Source organism: Aptenodytes forsteri, unplaced genomic scaffold (assembly GCF_000699145.1).
Source record: "Aptenodytes forsteri isolate BGI_AS27 unplaced genomic scaffold, ASM69914v1 Scaffold209, whole genome shotgun sequence".
Taxonomy (NCBI): domain Eukaryota; kingdom Metazoa; phylum Chordata; class Aves; order Sphenisciformes; family Spheniscidae; genus Aptenodytes; species Aptenodytes forsteri.
Genome location: NW_008795034.1, coordinates 781,738 through 802,126, shown reverse-complemented (window position 1 = coordinate 802,126; position 20,389 = coordinate 781,738). Strand labels below are relative to the sequence as shown.

General features: G+C 41.2%; 1 protein-coding gene across 1 annotated transcript in view; it reads left to right on the top strand.

The window, feature by feature from the left end:
* The window catches only part of HSF5 (heat shock transcription factor 5), a 33,737-nt gene that overhangs the window by 7,107 nt on the left and 6,241 nt on the right, over window positions 1-20,389 (top strand). Inside the window, exons 4-7 of the mRNA XM_009276437.1 lie at window positions 1-491; window positions 3,307-3,681; window positions 12,756-12,853; window positions 17,939-18,463. The exon at window positions 1-491 is cut by the window's left edge and continues 2 nt beyond it. Coding sequence (XP_009274712.1) covers window positions 1-491; window positions 3,307-3,681; window positions 12,756-12,853; window positions 17,939-18,463 — 1,489 coding nt within the window. The remainder of the gene's footprint in view (window positions 492-3,306; window positions 3,682-12,755; window positions 12,854-17,938; window positions 18,464-20,389) is intronic.

Below are 20,389 nucleotides of genomic sequence, written 5' to 3'. Positions count from 1 at the left end.
GGACGCCCGCGGTGGGGGGCTGCTCATCGACCAGCCGCTCTTCGAGTGCGAGCTGCTGGGTGCAGGGCTGGGGTGCGCCGCGGGGCCGGCCGGCGATGGGACGGCAGGAGCCACCGACCTCTTCAAGACTAAGAACTTCACCAGCTTCATCCGACAGCTCAACCTCTACGGCTTCCGCAAGGTGGTGATGGGGCCGGCGGGCAGCGTGGCAGCGCCCGGGCCTGGGCTGGGCCCAGGGGGTGGCGATGGTGAAGGTGATGGTGGCAGCTCCGCCAGGCCCCTGCACCACTTCCACAGCCCCCACTTTCACCGCGACCGCCCTGACCTCCTCGTCCGCCTGAAGCGCCTGACAAGCGCCAACAAGGCGGAGCTGGCGGCCGGCCTGGAGGTGACCAGCCGCCCGCCCAACCGCTTCCAGCGGCTGCTTGGCATGTCACTGCACGGGGACCCGCTGCTGCCGCCCTCGACGCTCGGCGACGCTGACAGGCCCGGTGAGGCGGGGTGGGCCATGTGGGGCCGTGGTGGGTTTGAGAAGCGCTGGGTGGCATGGGGTTTGAAAATCGGCACTCCCCTGAGGGAGGAGGTTTACCTGTCCTTGCTGGTGGCTGCTCAGTTCACCCGGTGTAGGAAAACGGTTGTTCTTCATGCAGGTAGATCTGCTGCCAGTAAGCATGGGTAACATGGTTTGCATGTGTTTCAGTCTGCCTGTAGAGTACAATCCAGTCCCTGTTGTGGACTACACTGAGAACACCCTCACGCGATCTCTGTGGAGCTGGCACAGCTTTACCAGATGAATGTTACTCCTCCTTGCCCGTCAGTAGGGATGCTTAATAAGATCTCATTAAATCTGTGTGAAATGATGGGTCATGTGAAATGACAACTAGACCATCCTGTCAGTTTTGTACAAAGGAGAAAAGACCTGGCAGTAAGATTTCTGATGGTTGTCTCCTGAAAAAGAATTGCAAGCTAGATAGTTTTTAAAGAGGATTGAATGAGTAGGTGAGAGCTAAATAGAAAATAATATTGTTGAAGAGCCCCAGAACATGTTTTCTTTCTTTCTAACCCTCCTTGAGAGGATCTGAGTTTTCCAAGACAAGTCTGAGCTCTCAGAGGATTATTCCACAAATTCCATATAAGCTTGAGTGCACTGTAGTTGATGCGGTGTAAGGAAGATGTGAATATCTTGTTTTGCAAAGCTCTTAGTCTGATCGAACGGTGGGCTGCTACCAGAAGAGCAGCCCTACTTCCCATTCCCTCGGTCACCTGTTAACCATCATCTTCCTTGCAGCAACTGTGTTGGTTCAGCACAATGATCTGAGGAGAAGACTTGAGCGGCCTTTTTGCGGCTGGCTCTGGGGCCAGGGTGATGCACCACGTGGGTGCAGAGCTGTACAGCTCGGTGCGGGAGAAGTGGCAGGACTGTGCGACCAGGAGAAGGGGAGAAGCAGTTGGTGGTACTGCTTCCTGCAGCACCAGCCCGCATTTAGAACAGAGTAGGATATCACAGTACTTATTCTTGGTTACTGTTTCAGAGTAGGAATTGTCATCGAATTCATGTGGTGTTTTCTATGATGTGTGTGGAACTACACCTGTAATACCAAGAAAACAAAATGAAGCATTTGAGAAGGGAAGGAACTTATTTCAATACCGAGGCTAGGAAGCATTTAAATTAAAGATTTGGTGTTAACATTGTTAAGACTGAGATGAGTCATTACAGACTTCTTCAATGAAATCTGGTCTGACTGATGTAATGCAGGCCATTGGTAGATTAAATGCTAAGAAAGATACAGCCTTTTAATTTTTTTGCCTCTGTTTTTATGGGTGCAGTTTTAGAGAGCTCTTGCTCTGGGAGTCAGTTTCTAGAAAGACAGAAAGAACAAGGAGAACATGGGGTTTTATATGCAGTCGAGTTCTGACAGGCTGTGCGCTCTGTACTGACTATTTAGGGGCATGTCTTTGCTGTAAATGTGAGGTGATTTGACAGATAAAAGATATTATTGTTTGCAAAGCGTCATCTGTTCCAAATGTCTTGCAACATGTAACTCTGTGTTAAACATCCAGGAACAATTCCTGTAAAGCAACTGGGGCTTTGTAACTTGTCATCCTGTGGTGTCTTATGTGTTAAAACTAGATAGTCTTAATTTCCCTATCCAAAGGTAAAATATAGACAAAGGAATTCTCATACCTCTGCTCATTCTCTGTTTATATACGGTAAAAATACTGAACTGGAAATAAACAGTCCTATACATTAACTCTTAATAAATTTTCAGGGCCAGGTGGTATTTATTTAGCAATTCCTAATGATTTAATATGGACTTGCAGAATCATGACTGTATGTTACCCATTTCTTGAATTAGTTCCCATCAGAGGAGTGAAAGAGGTAAATGTGAGGCTATTTTTTAAAAAAGTCCTTTAGAGTGAGAATTGGGAACTACAGGTCTGAGAAAGCCTGGCTTCTAGATAAACCCTGCTGACGTAAACTATCTTGAAACTTGTAATTAGCATGGCTATATACAACACTGCGGAAAAGTCACAAATGCAGTAGTTCTTTTAGGAATTTGATGAGCACAGGTGTTTTCGGTGTTACTGTCAGTGTTTCAACAAAGTCACCAAAACCTCTAACAGAAACAGAGGTATGTCTAGGTATAGGACACCTATAGAGGTTGTCACGGTATAGGAGCAAATACCATTTCATGAAATAATAACTGACTAAGAGAGGAAACTAAGAGAAGAATAAAAGGAATATCTAGGAAATAACAAAATGGCAAAGTTTGGGATATTTTAGTCTAAACTGAACTAGTTGAGGTGACTGGAAAAAAGTTGGCTTTGATTTTTTTTTTCTTGACAATGACTTGTCATAAAGTACTTTCAAAGTCACTTGGAGGATTTTGACACTGTCTATGAGCTGTCAGCATTGGAGTTTGGTAAAGTCTTGCTTTATGATTTCCCTTTTTTTTTTTATAACATATTGTCTGATTTAAGACATTACTTTCTAAATTACTTTGGTTTGGTTTGGTTTGGTAAGTTACTACGCATTTTGATTTATAGCACATTTCTAAATACTGATAACTTGTTACTGTAAGTTTAAGGAGACTGAATGCTACATAGACAGCTGTGTGTTGGCACTGCACTAATATGCCACTGCAGCAGTTACTGTCTGTTTCTGGATTAAGTACATTGGAGCAAAGGTATGTGGGTATTATCCCAAATAATGTTGTAGAGCCTTGGCTCCTCATGTTGCCTTTCATTGCCTGTGAAAACTCTTTTCCTTAACACTTGTTTCACTTTATTTTGTACCCACTGCAGGATTGCTGAGTGTAGGACAGTTTCATCAACCTTATCATCGAGACAGTTTCTTTCCTTACTCCTACATACCGACCTCATCCCAGAACCATGGCACTTTACCAACGGAAGGTTTAGATCGGACTCCAGTCCCGGATTCCAGAGCATGGCAGGGTTCTCTTGGGTTGCTTCCAGGGCATGAGGCTTCCTCAACTTTTCCAAATAAAAGGGTTGCCTTTCCAGTACTCCAGAGGTTTCCAACAGAGGTCACATACACACTCCAGCCTGTTGCCTCTCTTCTGCCGCTTCAGCAAGGGTCTCAAACCATTGCCACTTCCCTTCCAAAATACAGCAGCTATGCATCTTCAGCGCAGTACTCGCAGGCCTACTATCCAACAGGTACGAAAAAAATTTCTGCACTTTTCAAAAAGATATTTAAAAGTGATACTTTTAAATATTTTTCTGCAATGCTCTGTCATGTGTATATCTCAAGTGAGAATTAGATAGAAAGTGTAAAGTCTAAAAAGAAGAGAGAGACCTTTAAAGCAAAAAGATTTTCTGTTTGGTATTCCTGTCCTTCCTCCAGATTTTGAGCGTCCCCTGGTGATTTTCCAGATAGCCTGTCTGTTGAGGTTAAAGGGCGAGGAGAAAAACATTTGTCCACAACTAGTCAGTGTTAGGCTAACTTTCATATTCTTTTTAATTAAGCAAAACTAGGACAATGATACTAAAGCACTGAGAACTTGTTGAAAAGTAGTATACTAGTCCTTGGTCTCGTGTTTTCCCAGGTTAAGTTTTTAAAGTCAAAGATCAGTCAAAATATTGTGTAGAATATTTCATTCTGCTCATACTATTTTCATATGTTATTTTTTTTCTTGCTTAGCTTCTTTACGTTGTATTTTTTTATGCACTGAAGACTAGAAAGTACAGAAGTCCTGACTCCTTTCTTTTGTCTAAAATGTTTCTGCTAAAATTTTCAGCCTTACTTAAGTGTTTTTATTCTTCAGAACAGAATTTGAAGCAAATTATTGTTCTTTTCCTTGCTCTTACCTTGAATTGGAAAAATCATGTGATAGGTTATTTTTTGGGGGCTGGTGGTGTGTTTGTTTTTTTTTTTTTTTAATTTCCCTAAAACTTCTGAAACTCAGAACATAGTGACTCTTTCCACGAACAAACTAAAGCTCAGTTATTATTCTTTCCTTCTGCCTGTTCCTCCCTTGGCAGCTGCACCTTCACTAAGATAGATATCCCTGTTCAGAAATCCTACATGTGATGGCTGCTGTCTTTCTCCAAGTACACAGTGAAGTCTTCACATCTTTTGTGCGTGTCTTCTGAGACCTCTGCTGAGAACGTTTTGGACAATAATCACTAGTTTCCATAATATCATTTTGTCAAGGAAGGATTCTGAGGAGCTAGGTGTTTCTGTGGACACTCTTAAATGTTTAAGAGATAGGCAGCTTTTGCCATATGCTCCTTGCCCCGTGCTACTTACAAAGATCACTGCGGTGGTTGGAGCCTGCATTACCAGCTGCAAACTATTAAGTCTCCTCCCACGAGCAGGGTGTCCTGAGAATCATAGAATCACAGAATGGTTTGGGTTGGAAGGGACCTTAATGATCATGTAATTCCAACCCCGCTGCCATGGGCAGGGACACCTTCCACTAGATCAGGTTGCTCAAAGCCTCATCCAGAATACCTGCTTAAGGTGGGACATGGTCCCCGCTTCATGTTTCTATCGGTTACAGAGCATAGGCAGAAATTCATCATAATGAATTTTAGATGTCTATATCTCAACTAGTCCCCCAGACCTCTTCTCTAGTCAAGGGAAGGAAATGGGCATCTCTAGGGTGCGATTCATATAGCCTGGTTTAGAGTTCGTCTTGGGGTGAGATTACTCATGTCCTGAAGTGCCTGTTTTGCAGTACTGACTGTAGAGGAGTTGAGGGAGACTAGCGTAGATTTAGACATGAATATGTAGATCTCTGTAACTGCATGACGCTCGTTTCTTTCACTGGAGTTATAAAAGTTTAAAGAACAAATTGGCTATGTTATACAGGTAAAATCTTCCAGGGCAGGAGGTGGGGGGGAGAGCATGATGAAAGCATACCAAATTTTGCAAGGTGCAAAAATTAAGGTGTAATTCAAACTAAAATAGAGAAACTTATGGAATCTGAGGCTTTTGAAAATTCCAGTGAATTCATTAGTACTTCTGAGAAGATAAGTTCAACATTTCACTAGAGAGTATTATAAATCTTGTAATTTTCACTGTCACTTAGGACTGTCTCAGTGTTTTTACTTCTGTTCCTGTGTATCTCTTAATCTTGTGCACCCTCACAATTGTGAGACTGTGAGTTGGATTGAGTGCACCCTCAGTCAGTTTGCAGACGACACCAAGTTGGGCAGGAGTGTTGATCTGCTCGAGGGTAGGAAGGCTCTGCAGAGGGACCTGGACAGGCTGGATCGATGGGCCCAGGCCAACTGGATGAGATTCAACAAGGCCAAGTGCCGGGTCCTGCACTTCGGCCACAACAACCCCATGCAGCGCTGCAGGCTTGGGGAAGAGCAGCTGGAAAGCTGCCTGGCAGAAAAGGACCTGGGGGTGCTGGTCGACAGCCGGCTGAACATGAGCCAGCAGTGTGCCCAGGCGGCCAAGAAGGCCAATGGCATCCTGGCCTGTATCAGAAATAGTGTGGCCAGTGGGAGTAGGGAAGTGATTGTGCCCCGGTACTGAGCACTGGTGAGGCCGCACCTCGAATACTGTGTTCAGTTTTGGGCCCCTCACTACAAGAAGGACGTTGAGGTGTTAGAGCGTGTCCAGAGAAGGGCAACGAGGCTGGTGAGGGGTCTGGAGAACAAGTCTGATGAGGAGCGGCTGAGGGAACTGGGGTTGTTTAGCCTGGAGAAAAGGAGGCTGAGGGGAGACCTCATCGCTCTCTACAACTACCTGAAAGGAGGTTGTAGCGAGGTGGGGGTCGGTCTCTTCTCCCAGGTAACAAGCGATAGGACGAGAGGAAACGGCCTCAAGTTGCGCCAGGGGAGGTTTAGATTGGACGTGAGGAAAAATTTCTTTACTGAAAGAGTGGTTAAACCTTGGACCAGGCTGCCCAGGGAAGTGGTTGAGTTACTGTCCCTGGAGGTATTTAAAAGACGTGTAGATGTGGCACTTAGGGACATGGTTTAGTGGACATGGTGGTGTTGGGTTGACAATTGGACTCGATGATCTTAGAGGTCTTTTCCAACCTTAATGATTCTATGATTCTATGATCTCTCCGCTACCTTTCTTCTGTGTATTATAACATAGAGAATGCTGAAAGCTTATTTCTTCATGTGTCCACATGAAAAAGTCTGCTTTCCTTCATCTTGAGAGCACAGCCCCGAGATTAGCTTATGTGGAAAGTGATAGTTAATCTTAAAATATGTATTTCATAAGTGAGGGGACTAAAGAATATATGTTCAGTCTTATTCTTGACTCTTTTCATTTCACTTTTGAAGTCCCATTAAATTAAATCAAAGTAGAACTTTGCCAAAAGATTTATTTATATTCAAACTTGTTTGTTAACTTCAGCGACAAAAAGATTTCCCTGGTTTTTCATTATGATTCTTATTGAAAGGGCAGTAAAATAAAAGATGCTCATCTGGATCTTTTTTCCCGCTAGCATTAGACCATAATCATTTTAAGGATTTAGTTCTGTTTGCTTTCAACTATCTGCAAAACCTTTGATAGTAGTAGGATTGCATCAAATAAATGCAGTGAAGCTTTATTATCAGAGAGTATCCTAATAATGAAAAATCAGTCAAGGAGACTATGTGAGAAATGTTAGTTATTGGTGCCACCTGACATTGCAAGTCCAGTCATGCCTTTTGAATACCTCTGTGGCTGTAGGGTTCATTTACATATGATAACCTTTCTGGTGAGTGGTAGCTTAGGATTAGTCATGTTATTCTGAATGATACACCCTCTGTTAAGATAAATAATTTTCTTTGTATGTAAGGCTTAAAATTCACATGGTCAGAAGGGGATTCTTAAATGAGCAGCTGAAAACATCTGTTTTAACACAGCACGAATAACACCATATTTTCCCTTGAGAAAAGCAGACTAGATGCATTAGTAATGCACTTGTAAAACTAGTTGTAGGATTCATCTTGCCTAAGATTCATCTGAATGTATAATAGTTAGTTGTATATGCCTGGGCTTGTCATCTGGATTACATATATAGTCAGTAGAGAGAAACAGGCACCTCCCAGAGGTTGAGTCATTCCAACTTTCTTAGACGTATGCCTTTGGAAGACAATTCATTTCTTTCTGATGAGCCTATTTGTTCATTGACTGTGCGGAGAGTCGACAACTGCTAGACATCTGAGTCTGTGTAACAGTAAGGCAATTAATCCCACCAAAATGTCTAAGTTCAAAGAACATTGTCTTGCCCATTTTCCCTTATTGAAGAGACCTTGGGTATCATCTTCATTTTGGTTGGTAAAGGATCAGAGCTTGCATAGTTTTTGTATCCAGGCCCATTCCGATGTGTTCATTGACCTGGCAGGAACAGGCACAGCTGCATTCCCTAATTTTCTGCACAGCTTTGAGTACTGTTGACCCAGTTGTCTGATGAGTTACTAGCGTCTCCTAGGCATAACTTATGGACCTGACATGATAAGTTCACACTGAAAGGATGATCTTAAGGTTCTTCCTTGGTATTTCCCATGTAGTGCATGCTCGAGTGGAATGGAAGATGCTGGAGTGTCAGCCTCATGCCCTTTGGCCCAGCTGAGCTGATAATAACCCTTATTAATGTCTGTTGCTGTCTTGAATGCATAGAGATGATACATGTGTTCCTTCAATTTCCAGCAGACCTTTGGAGAAACTATGATGGTTGTTCAAGCCTGGAAAAGTTCTGCTGCTGGTCGTATTTGGTTTGCATTTATTTTTGGGCTTCCAGCTTTCCTGAGCTTGCATGTAGTATTGGAACCTGTAAAAAGCATGCAGTACAAATGTGTACACATCAAACTGTAAGCATGGAGCTTTTTGATGTTCTTAGATTTTATTTATATTTAGGTTCTAACTGCCAGATACATTTGGCAAGATATATCTTTGCTAAAATCATGGCTGAGCTCAAGCATAGCTGTCTGTGTCTATGCTACTGTATTAGACTTTGCCAGGATGTCTAGATCAGTTCTATCATTAGATCGTTAGCCTGGTTAGCACTCTCCCCCAGAAGTGCTGTGCTTAGTTCAGTGGTTGGCGTGGGCTTGGGACCATTCCCAACAGGCTCTTTGGATGTGGCTGTTTTGACTTGGAAGAGTAAGAGATTTTAATAGTATTAACAGACTCTGTGCCAGAGAATGGGTCTGGATGCGCTTAGTTTACTGGTAGAGCTGTAGCCTTCGTGTCTTCAGCAAAGATTATGATTGATTTGTTCTTCTCTATTGAAACATTGAGAGCCCACAAAATAATATTGTCTCAAGAGGAGGAAGACGTATATAAGAATGCGATGTTAATATTGTCATCTCTCCAGCTAAATTCCACGTGCTTATTTTTATACAATTCATCCAGTTTTTCCACTGTTGAGAAAATAGGATTTAGTGAATGCCTCAATAATTCTCTAATGAGTAGTTCTCTGCTTTGGAGATAAGAACACTAGCCTTGATCAGACCAAATGTCCATATAGCTCATCATTTCCTCTGACAGTAATGCCCAAGGAGGAGTGCAGGAGTAGAGCAAGCATGGACTGATGCTTTTCCTAAACATTCCAACAGTGTGGGCTCCGGGAATTAATAAACCATAACACGAGTTGTATTTAATAGCCCTCAGTGGATTTCGCTTCCATGAACTTGTCTGTTTCTCCCAACCAATGTAGACTTGTGGCATATATAACATCTGTGACAAGGACTTCATTTCACAGCTTAATTGCATTTTGTGCAAAGAGCCACCTTCTCTTGTCTCTTTTGACACTACTGCATATTCATTAAATCTCCATTTGGTTTTTGTGTGAATGTGTCTATATCCTTATCCCTCTCACTGCACCATTCGTGATTTTAAATACTTCTATCTTAGTTCCTTCAGTTGCATTTTCTCTAGAATGGAGAGTCCTGCCCCACTTAGCTGTTCCTTCAGGAAAGTGTTCTGTACACCATCCGTGTCGCCTTCCCTGTAACCTGTTCTGTTCTTTTTGAGATGTAGAGTCCAAAAATGTACACGGTGGTCAAGGTATGGGTGCATCATGGATTTACACAATGGAGTAATAATGTCCCTGTTTAATTCTCTGTTCCCTTTTGTATTATTTCCGAACAATCTGATTGTTTCATTTGTGACTTTGGAGGTCTTTTTGACAGCTGCTGAGTGTCAAGCTGATATCTTCCTGAAACTATCTACTATAATACCAAGACCTAGTTCCTGATTATTGATTGACAGCTAAGAACCCATCATTTTCTGTGTGAAATTAGTTTATTTTTCCTAAGTGCAGAGCTTTATCTGGTGGGTGGTGGCTTTGGGAAACCCATAAGGAGTTCTTTTTTCACATCTTCATAGTTGACTGCTCTTTTCTGACATGAATAACTTGGTATTGTCAGCAAGCATCACCTCACTACTCACTCACTCAATTTTTAAAGTACTTTATTAAAATGATGAGCAGCATGAGTTCCAGTGCAGGTCCTTGGGGACCTTCACTGGTGACCTCACTTACCTGTGAAAAGTGACTATTTATTCCCATATTCTGTGTTGTATCTTTAAAACAGGTTATTTTTTAAATGTACAGCCTTCCCTCTCGTGCTGTTGTTGCTCATTTTTCGTAAGAGTTTCTGATGATGACTTTGGTAAAAGCTTTTTGGAAATCTACGTATCATATCAGCAAGATCACAGTTATCCATGTTTGTTTACCTACTGGTGGTGTTTACCTACTTACCTTCTTTCAAGAGGGCAATGAAGGGTGACTTCTCTTAAACAAAAAGAAGTCTTGTTGACTCCTGCCCATTATATATTATCCAGTGTCAACTAATTCTCTATTCCATTGTATTTCCTTCTAATTATTCTTATTCAACTGTCAGATTTATAACTTGTATTTGCTTATAAATTTTTTGTTAACAAACTTCTAAATAACTTCCTTTAAAAGTATTGATTTCTTTGCCTGATTTCTTTGCAACCTCTTTGGATATCCAAAGGTATTTTCAGTATGTTTGAAATACGGTCATTCGACTTCTGTGCAAGAATATTTGTGATGCAGAGCGTTCAGTCCTTTCCTTGTTCTGTGAACTGTGCTCTTCATTGATCTCCGCTTGTTGTCAGGGATCCGTTGCTGGGTTGGTTACAGCCCCGCTGACAGCAGTTCCATTTTCATAAATCAGCGCTCATATCCCGCATATTGTGTCCTAAAGAGCGTGTGAAATTTTCCATCCATAGCTTGTATGGGCAGAAGTATGTCTCTTTTTTGGCAGAAGCCAAATCTATTTTAAGGCTGATCCATCTTGTTTGATGGAAGGGGCTGTATCTTTTTCTTAATTTACTCAGTAAATATTCATTTATTCCGTAAGATGCCATTCATCCCTGTCTCCTTAGTATTCAAATGAGATCCGTGTTCACTGTCAGTTATTTCATAACAGCTGGTGACAGAATGTGCTTTAGCTGGTAATTTCTTCTGGGCATCACTAGATTAACTATATCTTGGACAAAACAGCTTAGAAATTTCTTCTCTCCAATTAACAGGGTAGGACAAAAGCATGTGAGTGAAGCAGGTATGTTTGTTGAATCTTGATTCAATTTGAAGACTTGAAGTGTTATAAATGAATCGACACTTTCACCTTTGATAACACTGCCTGTCAGTAAATGCTTTCTTCAGTGTTATTTAAAAAGTTGTTGGGCTATATGGTGACTCTCCTTTTGCGACTATGGGTGATCAGTGGTACTTATCTAAAATTGGCCTCCATCTTACGGTGGATTTGCTTCTTAACTGACTACCGTTAAGACTACGTTCGTGTCTCCCATGATACTTCCACAGATGCAGTTTTTCCTGCTATTAGATCAGTCACTGCCATAGCCTATAAGCTGGCAAAAAGAAGTTCTTGTGAGTGCAAACCATTCTTTTTATGCAATGTTCTGCGTTTCAGAACCATTCAGAATCGGTCATCAGTCTACTCTTCTACACATTTATTTTTGTTCTCCTCACTTTGATTTACAAACATAACAATTCGTTTGATTAATGAGTTGCTTTTGCTGTAAGCTCTACTAACTGTAAGAATACTGTAATTTATATTGTACTTGTAGCTTTTTATAGCATATGATCTGGACTTAATGTTTTACACTTAGCTACTGTTTCATGAGCACTTTTACTCTTCAGGTCCTTCCTTTTCTTTTCTTAGAAAATAGGTTCTTTGCAATATGTGTTTGTTTTTCCTTAGAATCACTCTAGCAGATTACAAGAAATTTCTCCTTTGTCATTGCTGACTTGTGTTTTTACAATAGCCCTTCAAAAGTTTTCTTTGGTGGTTTTCTTGGGTTTGTAAACATACTTTAGAGTTTCCAGTGAGTGAAACCCAGATATCATGTAGGTTTTTGGCAATATCCAGAATTGTAATATGTTCACAGGTCGTAGAATGTTCTTACGAAAGATGTCCAGATTTCATCATAATGTTGCTTAGAATTAGCTTTTGAAGTAACATGAGTCATACACATCTCATGCTTCTTTAGGAGGATGTCCACTAGCTCTCTCTGTGTTGTTTAGCTCCCGTGTTTGTGGCTCCAAATTGCACAAAAATTCAGCAACATCATATTAAAAAGGGCAATAGGTATAGGTATTAAAAAACGATACTGGTTTTCGTAGCAACTGTCTCATGTGAAATCCCATGTAAGTGTCAAGCATTGCAAATAAATTGATCTGATCTGTTTGCCGTCTCAAGTTATACTCGTTACATTTACTTACTATGAACATAGGACTAAATCTGATTTCATCAAGGATTTCTCTCTCTCTCAGAGTGATTGCAGATTTTAAAGATTACCTGTCCTGCAAATAATGCCTTTACTTTTAAATTATCACTGCATGTCACCAAAAAACAATACCTGCAGAATACTGCCTCATCTACAAAGCTGCTTTTTAGAATAAAATCACTGTTTAATTTCAGATTGTGTGTATGAACATCTAGGCTCTTCCTATGTGAATCCACTTTCTGTGGTATGTTGTGATGAGAAAGTCAAGCAGCCAAATCAAAAAGGTGATATTAAGATACAAAAGACTGTGATTATGAAGTTTCTCTGTGTGTGTATATCAATTTTACAATATATATTTTTAATATATGTACACATATATTAGAATAAATATTTTTTAAGGTGAAGAAGTCAGTCTTAAAATCGCTTGGGAGGTAATAATACATTTCTGGAACTTAGTTTACTGTGTGATGATTGAAATGGTTAATCAAAGTAAGCAATAGAACTCTGCATACCAAACACAAATTCTGGAAGTCTGATCGCTGTGTTTGAATTCTTGCAGCTGCACTGCAGTGTTGTTCACCACCTGCCCCCGTAGATCCTCTGACTGGCTGTGCTAGTCCTGCAGCTTCGACGTACACCCACTGCAGCTTTTTGCAGGTGAGTGTAGCATACTGAAATCAGGTGAAAGCGGAGGAGACTGTATGAATGAACTGTAGGTTTATGGACTGCTGGAGTGAAGGGTATAAATTTGAAAATTGATCTGCTTGAGAAAGTGAAAGTAGTGTGGTTTACGAATATCTACTTCAAAGAACCACTGAACATGAAACGGGTAGTTTTGTAATTCAAGTTAGGTTTCAGGGTAGTGGGTGTCCTCATCAGTGGAGTGTTTTTTTCCATATAAGTTTTTTGCCTGACTTCACCAGAATTCATTTTAGTTAACGAATCTACGTTTATCTTTGAAGAATGTCCTTGCCTGGACAAAAAGAGTTTCTTTAACATTATGAAAATACTGGGAAACAGCTCCACTTTTTTGTCCCAGACAGCTTTCTGCCGTCCTAAGTTTCATTTGATGAATGAGAGAAACTAAGGTGACTTTTGGAATTGGCCCCACCTCAGAGATGCCTTATTAAAGATAACTACCATACTTACTGTTAATGCTTTATATAATTCCGGTGGAAACTGCACCTTATTTGGAGGGCCTGGCTTATCAAATATCAAAAGATCTGAAGTAAAAAATGCAAGGGCTTCCTTTTCTATTACAGCATAATGGATATACTTTTTTTTTCCCTCACAGAGGACAAGCAAAGCAAGTTATGCTTATGTATGTTGAAAAAGGGTTGATGTACCCAAGCTTGATCATCCAGTTTCCTGTCTTGCAAATATCAACCTTTGTCTTTTATTCATGACTTTTTTTTATATAAACTTATCCAAGATGGCCAGGTTATGGCCAGGATAACATGTTGGTGTAAGGATATAAATAGCCACTGGCCAATCATGCCACTGATACTCTAGTATTTATTTTTCACACAGTGCATCTCTGTCCTCTCACTTTCATCATGAGCTTCTTTTTCATCCAGGACATGAGGATCAGTCTCAGTGATGGGAAGTCACAATCAAATAACTTCTTATCTCAGAAGGCTGAGATCAATGTTTGGGATAGCCTCATTCCAAAGGAGTCATCAAGGGTGGTGTTGTGGCTAGATTGAAAGATAATATAAACACACTGGCCAAATTGGAGAAGCAAGTCCATGGGCAGTGGTGGAGTCAAAACAGATGTAGGCCACTTACTAGCGGATGCTTTGGTAACACAACTCTAACTGCGGAACTCCCAGCCAAAAGCTGCTGGTACACCTGGGCAGAGATTGCTGGAAGGTAATCCTCTGTGTGAGCAGCCCAAAGGCAAGCAGTGGCATAAATCAGTTCTACCAGCTCAGTAACTGGCTGTCTCTGAGCAGGATAACACAAATATCACACAGAATGGATCAACAGGACTTCCTGAGATTTCTGAGTCTAGATCTAGCATAGATCATTTCTCCTGGAACAGGGTGACAGGAGCTGTGCAGCTCATACAGAAGACAGCAGTTTGCCTGGGGTTCTCACTGAGCTGTGGGGAATAATCAGTTTACCTTTTGTGTGCTCTGGGGTAGCTACTTCCCCAAACTTCTGCTGAGGGATGCAGCCAGCCAGCTACAGTATTGATCATCCTGCCCTGCTTGTGTATTGATCATCAGTAACCACTTGCACAAATCCTCAAAAGCAGAAAAATTAATCAACCCTGGCTGACTAAGCATTTTTATTGTTCTTCAGAAAAAACAGAACTTTTGCATTGTATCGTTCCACTCAATATCTTCCACCAGTTGCAGGAATTCAGTGCAATGCTGTTGAAGGGTGGTTTGCAGGGCATTTCAGGCTGTTTGATCACGCTGTAGCCTGCTAGATACCACTGGCAAAGTCTATACAAAACTGCCGGACCAGTCCAGAAGACAGTGAGCCACATCAGCACACTGGCAGTCAGCAAGGTGATTATCAGCCCTGTTTGTGTTGGATTCAGACAGTGCTTTGTGGTCTCAGAAGGAAAAACAGGCACTGTTGGACAAGTAAGCCAAAACCTTGTGCTAGTCCTTACCGAGTCTTGCAGAGAGCATCACTTCTAAGTTTAGGAGAGATTAAGACAGGTACAGTTTCTTGGGGCTTGGAGGCCAGCTGCTGGGTTTGTACAGTACACACCGGACCTGCTGCAACTGTTAGGTGACCCTGACTGGAACATGGGCAGGCAAGACCAGTAAGTAAATGTCTGTCTGCCTGCGGTTTGCTCTCCAGAAAAAGCTACAGAGAATTACCGCGTGGAACGGCAAGGGGATACAGATGATTATACCCAGACATAGTGGCTGATTAGGGTATATCTCTTCTTGTCAGGTTTCTGAAATCAAGGTTTCAGAGATTTGTATTACACTCTCATCACAATTGGATACAAAACTGGGAGCTCAGGTACAGCTTCATACTCTTTTTCATTTGGGTTCTCCTGAAGCGGGGTGTGGATCAGTGTGATGAATCGGTATCCTTGGATAGGAATGAGTCTTGCAAGAGAAAACTCCTGCTATCTTCTGCAACAGCAGTTCTGGCAACTCACAACCATTACTGCAGTATTTCCCTGCTGCTTTATCATAGGTGTGAACCGAGTCTACATACTGGATTTTAGTGACTTTTTAAATTATTATTATTTTTTCCTTTTTTTAACTAGCAGCCCCGCTATTTGATTGTTGCTATTAGCATTGTTATTAAACTGTCAGTATTTCCTTGTGGAACTGAAGCAAGAGGTAACTGGAAATGGAAGAAATAAATGTGGGAGAAAAAAGAAGAAGAAAAACTTTCCTGACCTTAAAAGCAGTCCTAAGTAGTTTGCTTTTATTTGTAATAAGAATGATAATCAGCCATGTTATTTCAAAATGAAATCGAATCTGAACTACTTCTGAATGATTGCCCAAGCACTCAAGCCAGATTGTTTTAGTCCTAGCAGTCCCTGAAAAGGTGTCCTTGTGCTTTACTTCCTGTGTACACTATGCTAATCTTAGAAGTAAAATGCCTGGCTTCCCTTTCACTTTTGCTAAATTAGACCATTTTCCTCTTGAGCTCAAATGACCAGCAAACTATTAGTCTTTTGAGTCCTGACTTCTCAATCTTTTATCACTTTTCATCGCTTCATTGCTGCCTCCCTCCCATCCTTGTCTGTCACATCTCCAGTAGATAAACTAAAAGGATTTAAATTGCATCTTTGTGTGGGCACTTTCTCCTATTGGAAACGCGTACGAGATCCTGTAGTGCATCCAAGAAGGTGATACGTGTTATAACAGCTTCAAGCTGAGGTTCCCTAAGAAGAGGCAGAAGAATTTTCAGTGTGGGTTTGTTTGCTGGTTTGTTTGCTTGTTTGTTTTTGGCAGGGATGATCTCATCCCTGGACAGTTGACTTGGTAACCCAGATCTTACTTAAAATCCTGTCTACTTAAGGCAATAAACAAGCAATGCAACAAAAGTGAAACACCTTGTTAATATTCTAAAAAATGCAACTGAAAAAAATATTAAATGAAAGGAACTATGTTTAAACCTATATAATAAAAATATAAAGGTGGCTTGCCTTTAATGAAAAGAGTTTGCTTAACTTAACCTAAATTTCTCAAATTCCAGGTTTTATCTTCCCCTCCTTCCCCCACCCTCCAAAGTTTATGGCTATCTGCAGACTGGCACATCTACATGAATCCTCAACAGGACTTGACTTCATACAGCCGGAGGAAGGGATCTCATCTCTTTGTGGTATTTCCTTCAGGGACTTCTGATGTTCATGCTGCTGAGAGACCAAATCCTTCACTGGCATTTGATCTGATATGGCTTTCCTAGTAGGTGATCCTGTGGCTTCCTGTTCTTTAATTTATTCATCTATGGAAGTAGCTTTTTATTAACCATTACCTCAGCTAGAAGGTCTGAGGATAATCGGGCACTAAGGACTAATCCTTCATACTAGATCTCTTCCAAAATAAGATTGTGTTTTAAATATACCTGAGTTTCTGTTCAACATCATTATATGACTTGCATTTGTCAGAAGAAATTACCCCAGTGTCCTTTAACTCTGAGTCATCTCCAGAAGAAATAGCAGTACAGACACTGGCTGTTAAAATGTGATTTTTCATTTAACTTGGGTAGGACTTGCTGCTTTTGAAAAACTCTTCATTGTCTTCTTTCTGCTTTAAATGTTCTTTGATTTAAATGAATTCTACTAAAAAAATTATCATTGGATTGCTGACTGTGTCCTGTCATCTTCTGATGTCATTGCAGTGAAATATTTTAGTAGCGTTCAGACCTGCTCTGTGGTGGCAAAGGCAGCCTCTACAGGTTCTCCAAGAAGTGTTTCTGACCTGAAGATCTATAGGGCTTTTATATAGATTTATGTAGGCTTTGAGTCGTGTGTCTCCTGTGTCGTGACAGGAGTGTCCAGATGTGAGGCTGTGACAGACAGGGCAGTTCTACAGTATTTGTTTTCATAGGTATCTGAACTCCCGTTCATTTTGGGACTGGAGCATCCCTGGGAATCACCCCTTGTGTGGGTGCATATATGGACAATCACTTGAAGAGGAAAAAGATGTTATTGGTAAGTAACTGTGAGTTCCTCAAGTTGTGTTGTCCATATGCACGTTTACAGCATACGTACCTTTTTCTCTTGCTTAAAAATCTTGTGGCTTGTGCTGGTTTTGTACACAACAGGAATGCTTGAGCTTTAGAAGAACTGAAGGCAGGTAGATTTGCTCTATCATTTTCTATCACGTAGCTGGCATGTGAAGGGGGTTCTAATGTACCTCCACAGGTCCTACTAAGACTAGAAGTCTCTGGTTTGAATGCTTGGGTATACTTATACCTGCAATGCAAAGGGTATGCAGACAATGCATCTGAAGGAGTACACAGTTACCGGTAAGTAACCTTCCTTTCTCTCCAGGGTAGGCAGTGAATAGAAGAAAGCAAGTATGGCCAGAGTAAGGTGGTTAATGAAAAAAAAGACAAAGTAGTAGCCTTTTTTTTTTTTTTCCATTAAATCTGCTGTTTTAACTGAAAATAACAGACAATCTTTCGAGCTTTTGGATAAACGAACACTTCAGTTGATTGCTCAGGTTCATTTCCAAAGCCTTACAGAACCAATACACATCCTGTCACTGTAACTTTTTGATATAGGAGTTCACTGTATTTTGTTTCTTCCAGAGTCCTCCAGTGCAGTCACCTTATGCAGCTGAATTTCTGCCCTCTAACTGGCCTTGTAATACATCTGATGAAAACAAGAAGACGGAAGTAAATCTTGAAGCTGTGTTTCAGATTGTTGATGAGATGCATTCATCACCCAAAGCTGAAATGGTGAAAGTGGAGCCTGTGGAGAGCCCGTGTTCAACCCCTCAGTCTAACAGAGGTCAACCACTGCTGGTTAATAGTGAGAATAGTGATACACCTTCTTCAACTGAGGAAAGCCAACTGGAATCTCTTACTCCTGTAGCTTCAGACACATCATTTGTGATGGGAGCAGATCAAGCAGTAACTTGTTCTCCATCACAGCCTTTTGAATTTCTTTGTGCTACCCATACCACTGCATCTGTAGAAAGTGCTGTTGCTGAAATAGTGCAAGAATCTGTGACCACACAGGAAGCATGTGAAAAACTGAGAGAACAACCAGGTCACTGCCCAACTCAATCCTCCATAATGTTTGTTCAGGAAGGACCATTCAGTCCAGAGCAGGTAAGGGGTAAAGGGAGATAAAGCAATATCTTTTCTGAGACAACTATATTCGATAGTAATGCTAGGGTCTGGACTGATAGCTTTTTAATATTCTTGCCTGCTTAAGAACTAAAGGCTTCTTTAATTAAGCTTTTAATGGACAGTGAAGGCTTTGCTTGGTGAAGCAAGATTTAAAAAAGAAGAGGGAATGGAAAAGTATCACACGTTAATGAGCATGAGATGCGTTAGCCTGTGTTGGCCAAGTTACGGTGCTCATTTGCATGGGAAAAATACATAGTGCAGGTGTATTCATGGTGATGAAGTGGCAGCTTTTTTAGGTTATAACATACTATCTTTGATCTTAAATAAAAAAGAGTATTTTGAGAATTGCCACTGAAAGCAAAGATTTTTGTTTAAAATTTAGATAAATGGTTAGATTGTTTCTGATAAACAGTTATTAAGTTTCTGTTTTCTGTGGAAAATATAATTTATTGACATTTGAATGGTATAAAGCATCTTCATTTGTTTATACTTTGTGGTGTCTGACAAGCTGTGATTGTACTTTGGTTTACCTGTGCCTGGTCTTCCCTGTATACAAAACTGTAAGTCTCATGTGCAGTGAGGGGCATTCGAGATGTTACTCTGTTAAGGCAGCAAATGCATGCTCTGCTTTTTTTGTTTTGAAAACAAAGTAAAAGCAAGAGATTGACTGCATCTCTTTCTGCTGCATGAGACCTGCCTTGCATGTAGGTGCTCAAAATTGCATTTTTGTGTATGTGTTGAAGCTACTGTTCTGTTGTGCTATCAGTATCGTGATGACTTCAGTAAAGTTTATAGCTTGGAAACCCTCAGCTGGTGCAAACGTGATTGTTCTTAGTCATCTTCCTCTTGGGTGTCTTTATAGAAAGAGATGTATATTCTGATCAAGTTTCTGCAAAGCTCAAGGCTAGACTAGACTGTTCTGCTCAGTACTGTGTAGAGAAGAGCACGTCTTTGTGCTAGTGCCTGCAGAGTTGGCAGTACTCCTTTATGAGTGTCCACTCATTATCTTAAGTGTTGACTGCACTTTAACGTTGTCAGTTTTGACAACCTTTGAAGTGCGTTTTTAGCAGTATATTTTTCCATTGTTGAAGGCCTTTGGAGTTTGTGGTCCAAACTCCCCTGTTAAGAACTGAGGGATTAAGTGTGTGAACCACAGAGTTGTTTGGGGGGGAGGTGTTTTGGTTTTGAGGCCCCTTTGCTTGTGTAATTGGTGAGAATCCCGATGTTGGTCCCGGTCTGTTTATCTGGACATTAACTGGTTAAATAACTGGGGCTTATTCTGTGTTGAAGAGGAATTCAGGGACTATTAGACCTTTTGTTTGACAGATTCCCTCTTTTTGACAGAAATATTCCTTCTTTTACTAGTCTCCTCTTCCCAAACTCAAGAGAGGCAAGGTTAACTTAACCCCACAGCTGCCTCTGTCTAGTGGTGTTTCCAGAGCCTGGGATCATGGCAGGTGCAGAACTCTCCAGAGAAGGCTTTTGTGCCTGTACTCCCATCAGGCTCCTACATAGTTTGCTGTCTTCCTTATCCCTGAATCTGGAAGCCTCCTGAGGCTTTCAGTAGCTGTCAGTTCCATGTAATTCAGAGCAAGCTTATGACAGAATAGTGGCCGTGCACAGAAGACAGTTTTATTCCTCTGTGTAGCAGCCCAGGAGGAGCAAATTACTCCAGTGTTAATACAAGAACATCAAAACAGCTCTGCTGGGTCAGATGAAAGGTCCATCTTGCCCAGTGTCAAGTCTCGGGACAATGGCTGTAATCTGATACATAGGGAATCATAGAATCATAGAATAGTTTGGGTTGGAAGGGACCTCTAAAGGTCATCTAGTCCAACCCCCCTGCCGTGGGCAGGGACATCTTCCACTAGATCAGGTTGCTCAGAGCCCCGTCCAACCTGACCT